Source organism: Sander lucioperca, chromosome 7, assembly GCF_008315115.2.
Source record: "Sander lucioperca isolate FBNREF2018 chromosome 7, SLUC_FBN_1.2, whole genome shotgun sequence".
NCBI classification, from domain to species: Eukaryota; Metazoa; Chordata; class Actinopteri; order Perciformes; family Percidae; genus Sander; species Sander lucioperca.
Window position 1 is genome coordinate 26,753,016 of NC_050179.1, and position 17,857 is coordinate 26,770,872.

At 43.0% G+C, this 17,857-nt stretch overlaps 1 protein-coding gene across 2 annotated transcripts; it reads right to left on the reverse strand.

Annotated features, from left to right (window-relative positions):
* Positions 1-4,415: 4,415 nt before the first annotated feature.
* Positions 4,416-17,607, reverse strand: syt19 (synaptotagmin XIX). 2 transcript variants are annotated; one of them, XM_036003383.1, is made up of 9 exons: positions 17,441-17,607; positions 12,984-13,218; positions 12,801-12,874; positions 11,340-11,462; positions 6,905-7,090; positions 6,541-6,690; positions 6,268-6,387; positions 5,254-5,365; positions 4,416-5,138 (listed from the first exon to the last, which is right to left on the reverse strand). In XM_036003383.1, exons 2-9 carry the CDS (start codon positions 13,183-13,185, stop codon positions 4,831-4,833), a joined length of 1,275 nt encoding a protein of 424 aa, XP_035859276.1. In that variant the 5' UTR covers positions 13,186-13,218; positions 17,441-17,607; the 3' UTR covers positions 4,416-4,830. The 2 variants fall into 2 exon arrangements, with proteins under 2 accessions (XP_035859276.1, XP_035859277.1); XM_036003384.1 differs by lacking the exon at positions 17,441-17,607 and adding an exon at positions 16,970-17,083.
* Between the last annotated feature and the right edge of the window lie 250 nt (positions 17,608-17,857).

Genomic DNA, 17,857 nt, shown 5'->3' on the forward strand with positions numbered 1-17,857 from the left:
AACCTGTGTGTGCATGGTTAAAATTCTGAAGTGCAAAATAGTTCAGGGTACAGCACAAATATTTCCATCCATAGATAAGAATAATCAACCTCTGAATTTCTTTTCAAAGTGCACCAGATTGATCAGGGGCAGTTCTACAATGAATTACACCCAGGGTGAGACCCCCTTCGATAATATAATATACATATAAAATATAGAATAAATAACTAAACTAAAACCTGACCTTTCTGGCCTTCCTTGATACAAAATCATCAATGATGTTATCGTATGAAATCTGCTCCCCTATTGAATGATTGATACTGACGGAAAGGCCAGTGAGCCGTTCCTGGGACATGGTTGACCCCAGGTATGACTTGATCAACTTTAGCTTTGAAAAGCTCCTCTCTTGAGCCACAGTGACTGGCAGAGTAAGTGCAATCCTGAAAGCAGTCCAAAAGTTGGGGTAGATCTCCGATAGATCCTTATTATCCCCCGTTCCCCCCCTTGTCCGGACCGTTCCATCCACGGCACCTTCTCAGCAAGCAGGGGCGCCAATTTGCCAATTCCCCACACGGTGAAATGATAGATAATACAGTAGAAAACCGCTTGAGGATTTTTTTTTTTTTAAAGTGCTAACATTTTCTTACAGGGGAGCATGCCCATGGACTCCCCTCGGTGGGCTTGTGCCCCAGTGCAGCTCTAGGTCTAGTGACGCCCCTGGGGCAGTGTCCCCGTTTTAAGTTTTACAAAAATAAAAACATTACAGGTAATGTTTTTTAAAACAGGTCTGTTTTGGAGGTATTTATGCTTCTGAGCTGAAAATGTCCCCTGATTTTGTCTCAGAAATCTGGTCACCTTAGATTAAATCCCATAAAGGTGCTAGAGAACACACAGCAGGTTTCTGTCGTCTGATCCCCAACAAACGCTTCACTAAGGGATGCGCAAAACCCATCTCTCTTCACAGTCCTTGTCGCATGACGAAAAAGGCTGCAACATACGCTTTAAAAACTTAGCCAAATCATTATCCAGCAGTGTCTGAGGGTAGGTTAACACGAGAGGCAGAGGTGGTGTCCGAGCCTTTCTCTACACACCAGCGCTGGAAAGCTGACCGCCGTTAAGCGTAACATGCGGAATGAATAAGGCCGCTAGTCATTCTGTGACTTAAGATCCGTGTATTCACATACAGCATATTGGCTCACACAGTGGGCTCTGCTGTAACAGATCAACATACCCGATTTAACCACAGGGTGGAGCTGTTGCCTAAGTATTGCAACGAGACACCCTAACCTCTCCAAGCGCTCTGGCTTATCACTGCGGGGTGGGAGATCTCACAGTCCAGCTGTAACAGTGCGTCCCTCTGCCATATGGCAGCTGTCATGATGATGACGTCCCTGCGAGTTGGAAGTCAATGGCAACAATTCCTAACAGATCTGCTGCATCATCTGCTGACTCTTTAAATCCCACTTTAAGTACAGTGGTTGCTTTCTGTTCACTCACATATGTTGCTACATGCTAAGGAACAGTCTTTTTAAATTGCTCCTAACACAGAGATGCTCACAAGTCTCTGAGCTAGAGTCCAAGTCAAGTCTCAAGTCTTTGAGCTAGAGTCCACATATTTTACATTCAGCGCTTCTTTTGTTTGGGCCTTGTTGCATAAAGTTTTAAAAGTCATGCTTATAATGAATGACACAACAAGGTGTGGTCAAAATATTTTTCTCACTTGTGGCCGCTGGCAGCAAATATGTTAAGGTAGGTTAAAGGTTATGCAGGGAGGGGAATAACATTCCCCTCATCAGACATTCCCTAAAAATAAACATAGTTCACAAGTCCTGCATTTTGAGTCTGAGTCGAGTCTAAACCTCAAAACATATCTTTTCAAGAAAGCTTTTTACTAAATGGATTTTATAGGTTTTCCTCTTAACTATTTTTAATAACCTTGATATTTATATATTAAATTGCATTATTTATGCTCTGTAGCACTTTGAGATTACTGAAATGTAAAGTGCAATACAAATAAAATGTATTATTATTATTATTATTATTATTATTATTATTATTAAAGTCTTTTGAGGACGAGTCTCAAGTCAAGTCTCTTTTTTTAAACATTAAAACATCCGTGAAATTGCGTTCGCTAGAGCCACCAGATTCCATGTAAATAAACAGTAATTTTAGCATTGTAAAATACACTTTATTCAAAATTAAACTATGAAAAGCTGTTTCGGTATGTCTTACCACTTTACCAACAATCACAACTCTAGTTTTGGTCAAAATAAACACAAATATGAACATGAAAATATGTTGGCTCTATACACGCTGAAAAATATAGTTTTTTTTAAATGGTGGTTTTAGTGCTTGCGATCTCAGAGCTGTTTCTGGTTAAACAAAAAGGTCTTAAAGAGGTTTTTAAAATGCATATCTCTGTAGGGATCCTTTCCATAATGTTGTCACACACTTAGAATAATAATCTGAGCATGTCTGTGGCAGAAACAGCACTTTTAGAAGACGTAATTGACGATGCAAATTTGCCCTATAGGATTACATTGCAGCCCAGTCTGCGGCTGCAGGTCACAGCATCTCACTTAAAACTGGAGCAATTGGGAAGATTGTTATTCCCATTGTCAACATAGGAAAATAGGGTCAAGGTTGCAAAAAAAAAAGGAATTACCCTTTAAGTGCAACTCCAGTCCGATTCTCAAACTCGAGTCCCCATCTCTGCTTCAACATTCCTAACTCATAGTGATACCCAAAACAATCAACATCAGCAGCAGAACACAAGTGGTTAAAATGGCCCTGCAAATGGCTAGCAAATTCCACATTAGTCAGCTTATCACCTTTTTCCTAGCTCCTGAATTTCTGACGATAAGCTTCTGGGACCAAGTCGTACGCTTTGAAAACAGCAGCTTTTACCTTAGCATATCTCAAAAAATCAGTAGCACTTAACACCAAGCAAATATGGGGTTTCATTTTGGTGAGTAGGCTACATTTTGAATTTCTGTTTGCAATGTTTACAGCCTACTTTCTGTTTAAACTTGCCATCTGAGGAAAATGTGTTAATATATGTGTCTATATGGGGCACAGCCCACACTGCTTCACCACTGGGCCCCAAATGGATGGCCCACACATGCCCCGCATTTCACGATGGTAATGGAGCCCACAGAGGGCTGCCCAGTGGGGGCCCTTTTTTGCCCACAGTAGGCACACACAGGCAACAAAAGGACATATTTGCTTGGCTGTCTTAGCCAAAGACTTAGCTAATGTTGTCTATGAGGTAGGTGTGAAAGCCCCCTTAGACTATCATGATACAGACCTATGGACCATACACTGTAAAAATAAGACACAGCCAGCTACCTGATCATATTTATTTGCAAATAATACGCACGCACACACGCACGCACGCTCGCACACACACACACACACACACACACACACACACACACACACACACACACACTGCAGTGCTACAACCACATCAAGCTTGAAAGCACACATATATACACACACACACACACACACACATAGTGCGTGGCACTATCTTTGTGGGGAACCGTCATTGACATAATGCATTCCCTAGCCCCTTACCCTAACCTTAACCATCAGAACTAAATGCCTAACCTTAACCCTTACCCTAACCATAACCTAATTCTATCCTTAATCCTACAACCAAGTCTTAACCCTCAAACAGCCCTTTAAAGTTATGGGGTCCAGCATTTTGGCCCCACAAAGCTGTCCAGACCCCACAAGTATACTGGACTCCCGGTTTTTGGACCCCACGAATATAGTTAAACAAGAACACACACACACACACACACACACACACACACACACACACACACACACACACACACACACACACACACACACACGATTTGATAAAAACCCAAAAAGCAAAGATAGGATGAGGCAACAGTTAGTGGAGGGCCCTAGAGGTTGGATGCATGGATGTATAATAGGACCAGTCGACAGGGCCTGATGGATAATCCCAGTTTGTGAAGGTGAGTTCAAAAGTACAGTACATAGGTTTTCTGCTTTCACAAACAAAATAAACTGTTAAACCAACAGATGGCAGCAGAGGCCAGTAATAAAAACAAATGCAGGAAAACACTATCACTGTGGTGCACCCTTTTGTATAAAGACTATGGGTGCACCCAGTGAGAGTCTCTAAATGCAAAAACACCTTTCAGACCAAACCTAAATAAACACATAAAATGAGATGTTAATATAACTGTGTGAGCAGGGCGTTCCTGGCGTTGCTACTTGCATAATGCATGAATATTGTGTTTTGCTTTTACCACAGTGAGGCTACTTATCCTTGGTAAGATTTTCTGTTGAAATGTCTTTCTTTTTCTAAGATAATTTATAATTTTTGGACTTAAATAAAAGTCATTATTTAACACTCCTATTTACAGTACATTGCTCAATTTACCGAACATTCAGAGTTGCAACATAAAGCTTTAATAATGCAGAATAAACTGAGTTTTTAAAGCAAAAGAACAGCACATCTTAAATATAAATATAACAGCAACACAAACAACAAAGTTGCATGTAGTGGGTGCAAAACTAAATTAATTTTCATCAGAAATAATGAGTGCAAATGTCAGTACTTTAGAGCTTTGTCAATGTGATGAGATTTAAAGCTAAAAAGAGATAAAAGAGATGTCAGTGAACAAGTAGACTGAGTAACCCAAATTTTCAGTAGGGCAGTCACTTAGCTGTCCTGATTGAGGTGTCAGGAGAGAGAGAAGTCCATGTTTGGATCTGCAGCTAAGCAGATTCAAATTCCTCTACAGCCTGATACACAGGCACCACAGCTTGGCATCCAGGAAGTGCAGTAGAGCATTCATGAGATGTTAGTCAGATCAGTAGGCCATGCCACTTTGCTATTGGCTGGCGGATTGAGCGCATCATTAAGCTCCAGTGCTTGTCTTCTGAACTCTTCTCCTTCCCCACAGTCAACTGTCCAATCAGATGTTTGGTTGATTTCTTAGTCGTGTGAGTCTCATACACATAAACCAATATTTTACACTGCTCCAGAGGAAATTCTGGCAGGGAGAACATGAGGATCTCATTGAAGACAGTCACCAGGCAGCGGGCCACTACAGAGGTTTTTTGGTACCTCAACTTGCTCTGGTTGCACTGCACACTGATCCTGGCATACAGGGCTAACAGGTACAACACAGAGAAGGCAAGTTAGAAACTGTATGTTATACTATACATATAGGACAGGTGCATGTTTATGGCTTTATTTTTCGTTTTTTTAAGGTGTTTGTTATCTACCTGCATCTGAGCATATTTCAGTGGGGCCCGTTTTGACCTTTAGCAGTCCAACCTCAAGCCTCTGACAAGTGGGAAGAATCTTCAAAGACAGAAGCACCTCTCCGACAAGATCCTGTCCAGAAAGTGGGAAGACACTTCAGCACATAATGTGTCTATAGCAGGGGTCTTCAACGTTTTTTAAGCCAAGGACCCCTTACCTGAAAGAGAGACGAAGCAGGGACCCCCTACTACATCGCAAAAAAATGTATTACATTGTATATAAATTAAGTTGCATATTATTGGGTCTACAATAACATGTAGGACGGCCTAAAGCCTTTACTTAATACCTTTTGGCATAGAATATTAAGCTATTAAAATAATAATTGTTGACATGATTTTCTAAATCATGTTTTAATGTTAATATCTGTGGATGGCTATCTTAGTGACTACTTTACCTATAGGCCAGTGCGCTTATGATCAATGTTTTTTTTCACATATAGGCTGATATACTGTATATTTACTAATAATATGTTGGATTCATGGTAACACATTTTAAACAATAATTTGGTGGGCCCCCTGCAGTAACTCTGAGGACCCCCTAGGGGTCCCGGACCCCCTGTTGAAGATCTCTGGTCTATAGTATAGAAAAAATATGGTTGTTAAAGTAAAAACATATGGCTATTTACAATAAGCCAAGGAGTAGACAGTCTCACATGTGTAATTGTTTTCACTTCAACCATTCAATATTAAATCATGTTCTGTTTGTTCCAGAGTTTTGTAGTTATGGTGATAATAAATTCTACATACAGTACATCCTGGTTATAAACTGGCATAAGTTCGGAAAACTTAAATTGATTGATGGCATAATAGTTTATTATTTAGTTTTTCTTCCAGTTTTATAATCATGTTAACATACTCTAGTCTACATTACCTTCTTCTTAAAAATGGGATGTGTAAGAATGGCTTTCTTTAATTCACCTCAACTGTAAGATGAGGAAAAACATTCCTGTTTGAATACATGATGTATTACTGTACCTTCTGGGGTATCTTCAGATCTTCTTGTAGCTCCAGAGGGTAGGAGATGTTGAGCTTCCCTAGAGGTACCCTAACCTCTCCTAACACTGTGTGTCTGGAGAATTTATCAAAGTCCCTCACCTGAAATGCACACAGACAGATGCCAGACAGACAGTTTACTTCCAGAATCACACAACATTCCTTTCTCTCTGCTTAGGTCTTATTTCTTCAACTGACAAAATAATGTCCTATGATTTGAGAGATACTGAGAAGCGGGTCTGTGTACTGCAGGACCTCCATCCTGAGGTTGATGTGATGAAGCTCCTTATCCTCTTGCAGAATACAGCTGAACTGGTCTCCATATAAAGGGTTACAGCTGCCCTTTACAATGCGAGTCCGCCACTCCTGCAGCACTGTCCACAGGATAGATGCAGTCCCTTCGCCCTAAGAGGGACACAGCAGTAATCCAAACACTTTTATACAGTACAGAGGTACAGCTCCAAGGCTTTAAATAATAACCTAAAGACATTTATTTACAAAGTGGGCCTGCAAAGCATAAAAGGAGAAAAGAAAAGGTGTATATTTCGCTTGTAAGAAGATGCAGTAGTTTGTGTTACCATATACAATGGTAACTATTAACTAATGAAGACAAAGTTACCTCCTCATCAGTGCAGTCATCCAATTCCACTCCCTCTGAACCTGCCCACATGAGTCTTAGATTAACAAATGGCTGGAGGCTACGCATCTGGCTGTGCTCCAGAAGCCCCTCCACCTGCAGGATGGTTACCACCAGCTGGGACTGCAGCTGGTCATAGTAGATGGAAAACCGTAGAGACCCATTGACCTGGTAAAAGAGGGTGTGTTAGGAAAGACACCAAAGACCGCTGCTGATATTGCTTGAAAATATGAAATGCACTCTGTTTTCTTTAAAAGGTATAATATGTGGGATTTTCCAAAATAATCAAATGTATACAATCATACAAAACGTATCCCTCTCAATCATCACTTATGACCCAGTAGAAGTGTTTGACGTTGTCTGTATCTGTGTGCGGGACATTTATGGGCGCCAACAAAGATCCTTTGGGCCCCACGTGGGTGTGTAACCCTGAGCCAATAACAGTGGCAGGGTGTGCAGCCTGTTCTCATGGCCATTATGGCCACTTTGTTATGCCCATCGACGTCCGATACCGACGGAATCACCACACTTTTTTGCATTAAGGTGCCTTCTTTTTATTTCCTTCTGCTAACAAACCACGGAAAAATGCCTAAAAGCTGCTGTGTGGTGGGATGCACTCCCAACAAGGTCATGACTCCTTAAATAAGTTTCAATAAGCTGCCGAACCCAACAAACTGAGCCTTTAGGACAAAAGTGGATACAGGCAATAAGACGTGAGGCATCAGCTGGAAGTCTGGGAGTACTGTGGATAAATCAGAAAGCTATGCAGTATTATGTTTACAAGTGCCTTAGCTTGCTAACACATAGCTAACATTAGCTTACTAACAGCTAACTTGACCTCTCTGGTAGACATAAGTTGCTGAAATAATACTTTCAAAAACCACCTCAAGCGAGCATTTTTCTGTTTCATTACAGTTTTTAATGCGATACTTCAAAATGGGCATGAAAATAAATTTATGGAAAAAGGACCATTGTACGGCATTTATTCCCTGACTCTTCCTCTAGTGCCACCATGACGTTGACATTTTTGGTTTTAAGTAAAATATCTTGACAACAATTGGACAGATTGCCGTGAAGTTTGCTACAAATATTTAAAGTCCCTAAAAGAAAGACTTTGGTAATCCCTTTAGGTTTTCTCTAGTCCAGGGCCATCATCTGGCCAAAATTTTTATCTGTCTAACACTTTACTTTATGACTAATACTTAGTACTTATACAAAGCTAATGACATTTCCATCAACCTCAGGTTTACTTTATGTTTGGTGCTAATTAGTAAATGTTAGCATGCTACAAACTGAGATGGTCCATCCATCCATCTTCGTCCACTTATCCGGGGTTGGGTCGCAGGGGCAGCAGCACCAGCAGGGGACCCCAAACTTCCCTTTCCCAAGCCACATTAACCAGCTCCGACTGGGGAATCCCGAGGCGTTCCCAGGCCAGGTTGGAGATATAATCCCTCCACCTAGTCCTGGGTCTTCCCCGAGGCCTCCTCCCAGCTGGACGTGCCTGGAACACCTCCCTAAGGAGGCGCCCAGGGGGCGAGCTCCTCACGGATGACTGAGCTTCTCACCCTATCTCTAAGGGAGACACCAGCCACCCTCCTGAGGAAACCCATTTCAGCCACTTGTACGCTGGATCTCGTTATTTCGGTCATGACCCAGCCTTCATGACCATAGGTGAGGGTAGGAACGAAAACTGACCGGTAGATCGCGAGCTTTGCCTTCTGGCTCAGTTCTCTATTCGTCACAACAGTGCGATAAATTGAATGTAATACCGCACCCGCTGCACCGATTCTCCGACCAATCTCCCGTTCCATTGTCCCATCACTCACGAACAAGACCCCAAGGTACTTGAACTCCTTCACTTGGGGTAAGGACTCTTTCCCTACCTGGAGTAGGCACTCCATCTGTTTCCTGCTGAGAACCATGGCCTCAGATTTAGAGGTGCTGATCCTCATCCCAGCCGCTTCACACTGCTGCGAACCGATCCAGTGAGTGCTGAAGGTCGCTGGCCGATGATGCCATCAGGACCACATCATCTGCAAAGAGCAGCGATGAGATCCCCAGCCCACCGAACTGCAACCCCTCCCCACCCCGACTACGCCTCGATATCCTGCCCATAAATATTACAAACAGGACTGGTGATAAAGTGCAGCCCTGGCGGAGGCCAACCCTCACCTGAAACGAGTCCAACTTACTGCCGAGAACCCGGACACTGCTCTCACTTTGGTCGTACAGAGATTGGATGGCCCTGAGAAGGGACCCCCTCACCCCATAGTCCCGCAGCACCTCCCACAGTATCTCCCAGGGGACCCGGTCATACGCCTTTTCCAGATCCACAAAACACATGTAGACCGGTTGAACATACTCCCAGGCTCCCTCCAGGATCCTTGCGAGAGTAAAGAGCTGGTCCGTTGTTCCACGACCAGGATGGAATCCGCATTGTTCTTCTTCAACCCGAGGTTCGACTATCGGCCGAACCCTCCTTTCCAGCACCTTGGAGTAGACTTTACCAGGGAGGCTGAGAAGTGTGACACCCCTGTAATTGGCACACACCCTCTGGTCCCCCTTTTTGAACAGAGGAACCACCACCCCTGTCTGCCACTCCTTAGGTACTGTCCCAAACTTAGGTACTGTCCCAAACTTGCCTGTCCTCCCAGAGGACACCACAGGCAGTTGCAGGGTTGGAAAGACTCCTTCTTCAGTTGGACGACTTCCCTGACCACCATTGTCCACCACGGTGTTCGTGGGTTACCGCCCCTTGAGGCACCTAAGACCCTAAAACCACAGCTCCAGCAATGGAAACTTTGCTTCAGCAATGGAAACTTTGAACATCGTCCACTCGGATTCAATGGCCCCAGCCTCCACAGGGATGCACAAAAAACTCCGCCGGAGGTGTGAGTTGAAAGTCTGTTGGACAGGGGCCTCCTCCAGACGTTCCCAATTTACCCGCACTACCCATTTGGGCTTACCAGGTCTGTCCAGAGTCTTCCCCCACCCCCTGCCCCAGCTCACCACCAGATGGTGATCGGTTGACAGCTCTGCCCCTCTCTTCACCCGAGTGTCCAAAACATACGGCCTCATATCAGATGAAACGATTATAAAATCGATCATTGACCTTTGGACTAGGGTGCTCTGGTACCAAGTACATTTATGAGCATCCCTATGTTCGAACATGGTGTTCGTTATAGACAATCCATGACTAGCACAGAAGTCCAACAACAAACAACCACTCGGATTTAGATCAGGGAGGCCGTTCCTCCCAATCACGCCTCTCCATGTGTCTCCATCATTGCCCACATGCGCGTTGAAGTCCCCCAGCAGAACTATGGAGTCCCCCCCTGGAGCCCCATGCAGGACACTTCAAGGTCTCCAAGAAGGCCGAATACTCCGAGCTTTTGTTTGGTGCATATGCACAAACAACAGTCAGAGTCCCCACAACCTGCAGGCGTAGAGAGGCGACCCTCTCGTCCACCGGGGTGAACTCCAACGTAGTGGCGCTCAGCCAGGGGCTTGTGAGTATCCCCACACCCGCCCGGTGCCTCACACCCTGGGCAACTCCGGAGAAGAAAAGAGTCCAACCCCTAACCGAGACTGTGCGTAGAGCTAAGCCCCACCAGATCTAATTGGTAGCGCTCCACCTCCCGCACAAGTTCCGGCTCCTTCCCCCATAGAGAGGTGACGTTCCACGTCCCCAGAGCCAGCCTCTGCCGCCCGGGTCTGGTCCGTCGAGGCCCCTGACCTTCACAGCGCACCCGCCCCCAGCTGTTCCTCCCACAGGCGGTGGGCCCATGGGTTGGAGAGGGAGGTGCCACGTTGCTTTTTCGGGCTGTGCCCGACCGGACTCCATGGCAAACCCGGCCACCAGGCACTCGCTGACGAGCCTTCCTCCGGGCAGGGTAACTTCACCTCTTCCTCGATGACTCATAGGGGTTTATGAACCATTCTTTGTCTGGCCCCTAACCTGAAACCACTTTGCCAAGGGAGACCCTACCAGGAGCACAAGCTCCAGACAACACAGCCCTCAGGTTCATAGGGACACACAAACCTCTCCACCACGATAAGGTGATGGTTCCCGGAGAGGCACAAACTGAGATGGTGAACCTGGTAATTATTACCTGCTGAACATTAGCATCTTAGTATTGTCATTGTAAACATGCTAATGTTAGAGTTTAGCTTGATGGAAATCTTGCAGTACAGCATACTCCAAAAACTACATATACCTCCCTTACAAAACAATGAGTCAGATATAGGTTGCCCACATTTTTATGGCCGATACTAACTGAGTAAAGTATAGTTGTAAGGGAGCCTTGAGTGCTTTTGAAGATAAGGAGTTCATAAGCCAATAGATGAAGAGAATAAACAGAAAGACAATTGTTGGCAGATTGTCACATGACAACAGGATTAAACAGTAATGTACCACATTTTTAATGTTGGCCTGCTCTCCCATATCTCTGTCTGCATGGCTGGATCCTGAGGAGGGAAACGAGGCTTGAGACAGACAGCGACTCAGCCTATGGACCTCTGTGCTGACTTCCTCCACCTGGGGAGCATGCAGACATGAACACCATTTCTATTAGTAGTGTTTTTATTTACAACTACAGCACCTCCAGCTTTTATTTGACTTGGGACAAGTCCCAACTCTCCTTTGTTTAAACAAGTTCATCTTAATCTTTATGTACATAGACAAGGTTATCTATTTGGAGCATCTCCACAGACTACAGGGTATAATATATATATATATATATATATATATATATATATATATATATATATAATATAATGTAATCTTTTACAAATAAACATACAATTTTAAAAGTATCGATAAATAAAACATTTGAGGAACTTATAATGTCAAAATGGTATTTACGCTGCATCAAAGAGGTGTTCATGGTGTTTTATAAGGCTGTAGATTATAGTTGTGTTATGTTGAAAAGTTCTCCTATTATTTTCCCTACCCAGAATGTAGCCCTAAACCTCAGCCCGATGGCAGTGCAGTCCAGTTTTCATCCAACTCTATTTTCCCCCTAAGTTCAACATTTACCCAGTCCTAACAGTAAAAACTACAAGTGATTTTTACACTCAGCAGGACCATTACTAACATGAGTCAGGTGATAGGAAGGTTGTCAAACACAGCTCACATGTAGTAGATCAACATAGATACCTCACCCAACTGGATTAATCTCGCAGATATAATAATAGGGCTGCTAAACTTGATTCTTAGTTTTGTTTGCAGCTGTCATATCTGAAAATGTCCTGCATTTCTCTAAATACTCTCACATCACATCTTCTCTACCATACTTAATACAGGTTTCTTTTGTAAATTGTCCATAATTCTTTAACTACGTACTATAACTTTAAGCCGCTTACACATGATAAGCGATTTGCGCACCCGCTAGGTAGGGCGCAGAGCAAAGCGCAGAGAGCAAAGTGCAGCACAGGTATTTGTCATCAAGGGAAGGAAGCTATTTCCCCGTTGCGACAGGCTGTTATCTCACTGGTTGCAACTAAATTATAACAAAATAATTTGAACGGCAAATACGAGCGGTGCGCGACGCCAGGGGTAGCGCAGCGCATAGTTGGGCGCCACCACCCTTCCCCATAGGAAATCAATGGATTGGCCGGTGCAAAGTGCTTTTGCCGCCTATCATGTGTAGGCAGCTTTAGCCACACAGAGCCCTAGAACCTCAGACATCTATAGATTTGTTAAGAAATCTGGTCATTGTTAAAATTGTACAGCATGGGTACTGCTTTGAACTCTGGGCCACCTTATACAATAGTGTGGCCACATATACAGTATGTATAATATAAGGTCATAAGAAAATAAGTTTAAATTAAATCGTTTGTTTTATCCGCACCTCTCAAAACCATTTCCTCTTACCCTAGTACTTGGAGCTCCTGAGACGTTTCCTGCTGTTCGTGACTTTTCTTCTAAGTACAGCAGCTCACTGTTCACTGCAGTACAAACCAGACAAGTTTGCATTAGGTTATTTACTTTCCCTGCAGACACCCAGCATCAGCAATATGTGCTGTACTGTTTGGTATTGTAATCTAATCTACTCACCAGTATCTTGCCGGGTGTATGTGGTGTGTGTCTGTGTGCAACATCTGAAGGCCTGCCATGCCAAGATGCCCAGCGCCAGCAGAAGAAGAGTGACCGAGATTCCCAGGATGCAGTACTTGACCGTGTTGGAGAACGGCATACTCAGGTCTCCAGCAGCCGACAGCAGCCCCACCGCGGCTGGATAGTCCATCAGTGGAACCATTACTCTCAAACTCCATGTGGCCTTTACATACCTCTGCAACACAGGAAGACAAACCATGTAATGGGAATACTGTAGTAGATTATAGAAGTTTGAAGGCACATAACAGCTCCTCCTCTTCCCTCACTCATGCTGCAAAACCAAAGGGGATCGTGCTTTCTCTGTCTGCTCCCAGCTTTGGAACAGCCTCCCGTCCAATAGACAGGCATGTTCTAGGACTGAAAACTTCAAATTTAATTCAAAGACCCATTTTATCCCTCTTGCTTTTAGCGATGTCTGAGGCTGCCTGGCTTCTGTCAAGCCACCTCCTGGTCGGTCCTTTTATTCCCTATACTGCTTTTAAGCTATTGCTGATTTAATTCACTCTTCTAACTTTGTTCCAAACATAGAGGTTTGCTCCTCGACGCAGCGGCCGCAGGTCCAACTCTAACCTGCGGCCCTTTGCTGCATGTCATTCCCCCTCTCTCTCCCCTTTCATGTCTTCAGCTGTCCTATATAAATAAAGGCCTAAACATGCCCAATAAATAATCTTTAAAAAAATAAATAAAAATAAGTAGTCTGTATTAAAAGGTAAAAGTACTCAATGCAGAAAAATCCTCACATTTTAGAAACTGGAAACGATCAAAACCGTTATGTCAGTTATGTTTGAAATCTACATGTGTTTTGTGTGAAAATCTTAATTTGTAAAGTAACTAGTAACTATAGCTGTCAAGATTAATATAGTGGAGTAAAAAGTACAATATTTCCCTCTGAAATGTAGTGGAGTAGAAGTAGAAAGTGGCATCAAAAGAAAAGACTCAAATAAAGTACAAGTACCTCCAATGTGTACTTAAGTACAGTATTTGAGTAAATGTACTTAGTAACATTCCACCACTTCACAAGAGTATTCCTGTCTGGATTTAGTTAATGTGAGTAGCAGAAGTGACTACAGAATTCAGACTAGCTTGCTGTTACATGATGGCATTTAAAGCTCCACATGACAATTTTGCATGTAGCTCTGATCCAGGACTGTCAGAGGTCATGCAGGACTTGTACGGGTAACCTGTTTGACTGAATATACCCAAAAACCCTTCAATACCCATGTTATCATGACAAGGTCAAACGTGGATAACGTTAATGGCTCCAACCAGCTTTCTCTGGCATATGTCATACCAAAGGAAACAAAAGAGGAAAAGACATGGTGAGTGATGATGAACCTGCTTTCTCTTGTCACACTTCTGTTTGGCAGGCCGCTTATCAAGTTAGTGAAGAAAATGAGGTAAAGGTAGCCTGGGAAAACCCTGATGAACTTCCGGCAAATTTGAGATTTGCTCTGCAAGTCATGCTGCGTTCATAGACATCGAAAAAAAAGAAATTCCGAGTGAAAACATCATCATTCACGTCACTTCCTGTTGGAATTAGAGGTGGGAAATTCGGGTTAGATTTTGCTAACCGAGTTTCCCAGTTGGTGACGCATTGTTGACAACTGACGTTTGATGTAGGCAACTTTGGTTCACTGAACATATTTCAATGACAATAAACTGTTTATTGTGGACAAATGCCATTGCCAAGAAACATAACATGTTTCAAATTATTCATAAATAGGCCCATTTATAAAAAAACAACACCTTATCCGTGTCCTTTCCTGTCCGTTGTCCTGCAGATAACACAAACAAACACCTGTCCATGTGCTGTTTCTATGCTCGTATAAGAAAACAACAGCAAATCTTTTGTTATTGTGGCCTCCATGTTTTCACACACCTGATGCTCTAGGCTACAGCCAACCGTTGGTGGCAGTCATGCAACAAGTTGTTATGCCAAACGCCAATATAACAGAAGAAGAAGAACACGCATCCCAACCCATGTGAACACTGGCAATTGGAAAAACAACATAATCACGGGGGCGGTCCCTGTTATTTCCAGGTGGCATGAACGCAGCATTAGTCTGGCCAAGAGCCCATTCAAGCCCATTTCCAATTTTTCCAAATTGAGGCGCCAATCACAACCGTTGAGGCGGGCTTTACACGATGACGATAGCGCAGCGACTGCGAGCAGCTTTTTGTTTACATTCAACATGACGGCTACCGAAGCGCAGCAACCATTGACATATAAAATGGACCAACAGACCCCGCTGCTCTGGACGGAGACCAGTGAAGGCCGTTAGAAGCACTTTTCCGGTGATGGCTGAGCGTTACTGCGCAGCCTTCAACTGAGAGAGACGACGTAAATGTGCCGTGAGCAACGTGTCTGAAAGTTGTAAGTCTTCTGGTAGCTGTGCCAAGAGAAATCTCAATCATTCCGCATATTGCAGAGACAGAGAGCGTAGGTATATGTAAGGAGATAACATAGGCACAAGCTAATTATTGCTAACTAAAATGCTAGTTAACATTAGTAATTACACTTAAACAGCTAATGTAAGTCGAAACTGCCTGCGCGCTTCTCCTGTACTATATGGTAATTCCTCTACTATGCGACAGTAAGTCGCGTGGTTATGACACAATCGTTAGCCTATTTTTACAAAAACGTCTGCTACGGAGCCATAACGTGAGGTACAAGGTAATGGAGCCTTTTATACATTGTCGTGTTTCTTTAGAAATAAACAACGGACAAATAAAGTCTTTAAACGCTTCAGATGTAAAGTTATTCGCTGTCAAAGTGGCGCCAAAATGAATGGCAGTCAATGGAATGCTAACGGGAGGTGATGGCTTATTAGCATCAAAATGGCGCCATAGGAGGTTCGCGGTCCGAGGAGAAGCTTACCCCCTTGGCAGCAACCCGTTGATGCCGCTGTCGCTGCTACGTCACCCGGATCATTGGTCTGATTGGTTGAAGGACTATCCAATTGCGCCCAGAGGCATTTGAGCAGCGTCCGTTGGTGACAACCCTTTGGACATGAGCTACGAATGAACCTTGCTTGGTTGACACTAGACCCTTCTCAGTTACAACTGAGAAGGGTCTAGTGTCAACCAGGCGAAGGTAAATGAGTTACTGCTGAAGATGATTAGTCACTTTACGCCATCAACATAAAATGACCAAAAACAGATTTTTAAGTTTCTCTGATGTAATGACTTGCTACTGTGTTGGTTTTTTAACACTTAAAACTGAATACCTTTGTTTGGGTTTGGGTTTTGCTGTTATGACAAAACAAATTATTAAAAAATGTCAACTTGGGCTTTGCGAACATGTGACAGGCATTTTTGACTTTCTCTGACATTTGTGGACTACTGTAAACAATAGATTAATTAAAAAAAAGTAAATGGATTAACTGACCATGAAAAGAATAGTTAATTGTAGCCCTAATAGGAGTTGAAACCTTTCTCAATTTCCAGGAGATGGGAGTGGTAATACCGATAGATAGAAAGAAAAAACAGCATGACACACTGGGAAAAAGTCAAAGTGTATCAATATCACAGCCAAAGTCATAAATACTAATGTAGCATTAGTAAATCATTTTAACATCTCACAGTAGGAAAAGCAGGTGTAAATAATACAATGAATGATGACTAAATTAAATGTAGCCATTTCAGTTTGAGGGTCCTGGTGCTGTTCATGCCTCACTTCAAACTGTCCTGGCTTACTGGAACACTTAAGAATGAAGCCATCTTTAATGTTATCAGTACAGTAAAACCTGTGTTTTAGTCCTGGATTGACCTCGTTTTGAGGTAAACCAGTAAGTAGATCCACTTGTATAAATGTCGATTTAGAGCTTTGGCAAAAATTACAGAGCATTTCCAAACCTTCTTAAGTTGTTTTTAAAAAGTTTGTGACAAAAGCTACAAGATTCAGTTGGTCTTACAATATTACATACCTGTATCCAAACAAAGAGCACAGATAGCACACACGTGAACTGTATGCGATTTGCAGAGATGATCAGGTAAAAATGCCCATATGCCTGCTAACTTCTGGAACACACTTTAATAGTTTGATTATTCACTGAGGTAAAGAGAACTGGTACAACTGTGGCATGGTCAAAAAGACATGCTTATCTCCTGTCAGATATGGTTTAGTCAAATAGCACTTGTCCTGCTCACACCGCATGCAAAACAAAATCAACAGTGCAAGGAAAAACCTACAAAGTTGTAAGTTGTATTTAAACAAAGAAAGTTGGCATAGCACACTTCAACAATTCGGCTATTGTACAATGTTGCACAAATTAACTCAGACTCTTTTTTTTCTTCTTTTTTTTTTAAGACTGGTGAATGGTAAAGATAAAATACAACCCTTCTGTTGCTGCTTTTCACTTGAACTAATACAAAATCACATGGAGGAAACACATTACCTGTAATAAGTAATGAAAACTCAGCTCATCCTTTACTTCAGCAAGTATTTTCCTGTGCTATAATCCATGCAGAACTCTTCAAAGTTCACAGAAACAAAATAACTCGTCAGCAAGAGAAATTCAAAGCTGTATCTTATCATATAACTGTTCCTCCTGTGTTTGCCACTCTAGGCACACCCCCTCTCTCTCTCTCTCCACAGACACCCAGCACATTACTTCCTGCACACCATTCTGGGCAAACTGGTTTGATTAGATGTAAATGGTACTTTAGGAAGCGTAACATGACCTGATCTTCAGTTCTTGTCCTTGAAGATCCCTCTGCAGGCCTGCTTACCAAATGTTTAGGTCAGAGTACTTCAATGATCAAGCCATGCCCCTGCTGCCATGTAGCACAAGAACTGTCACTGTTTTGCACTG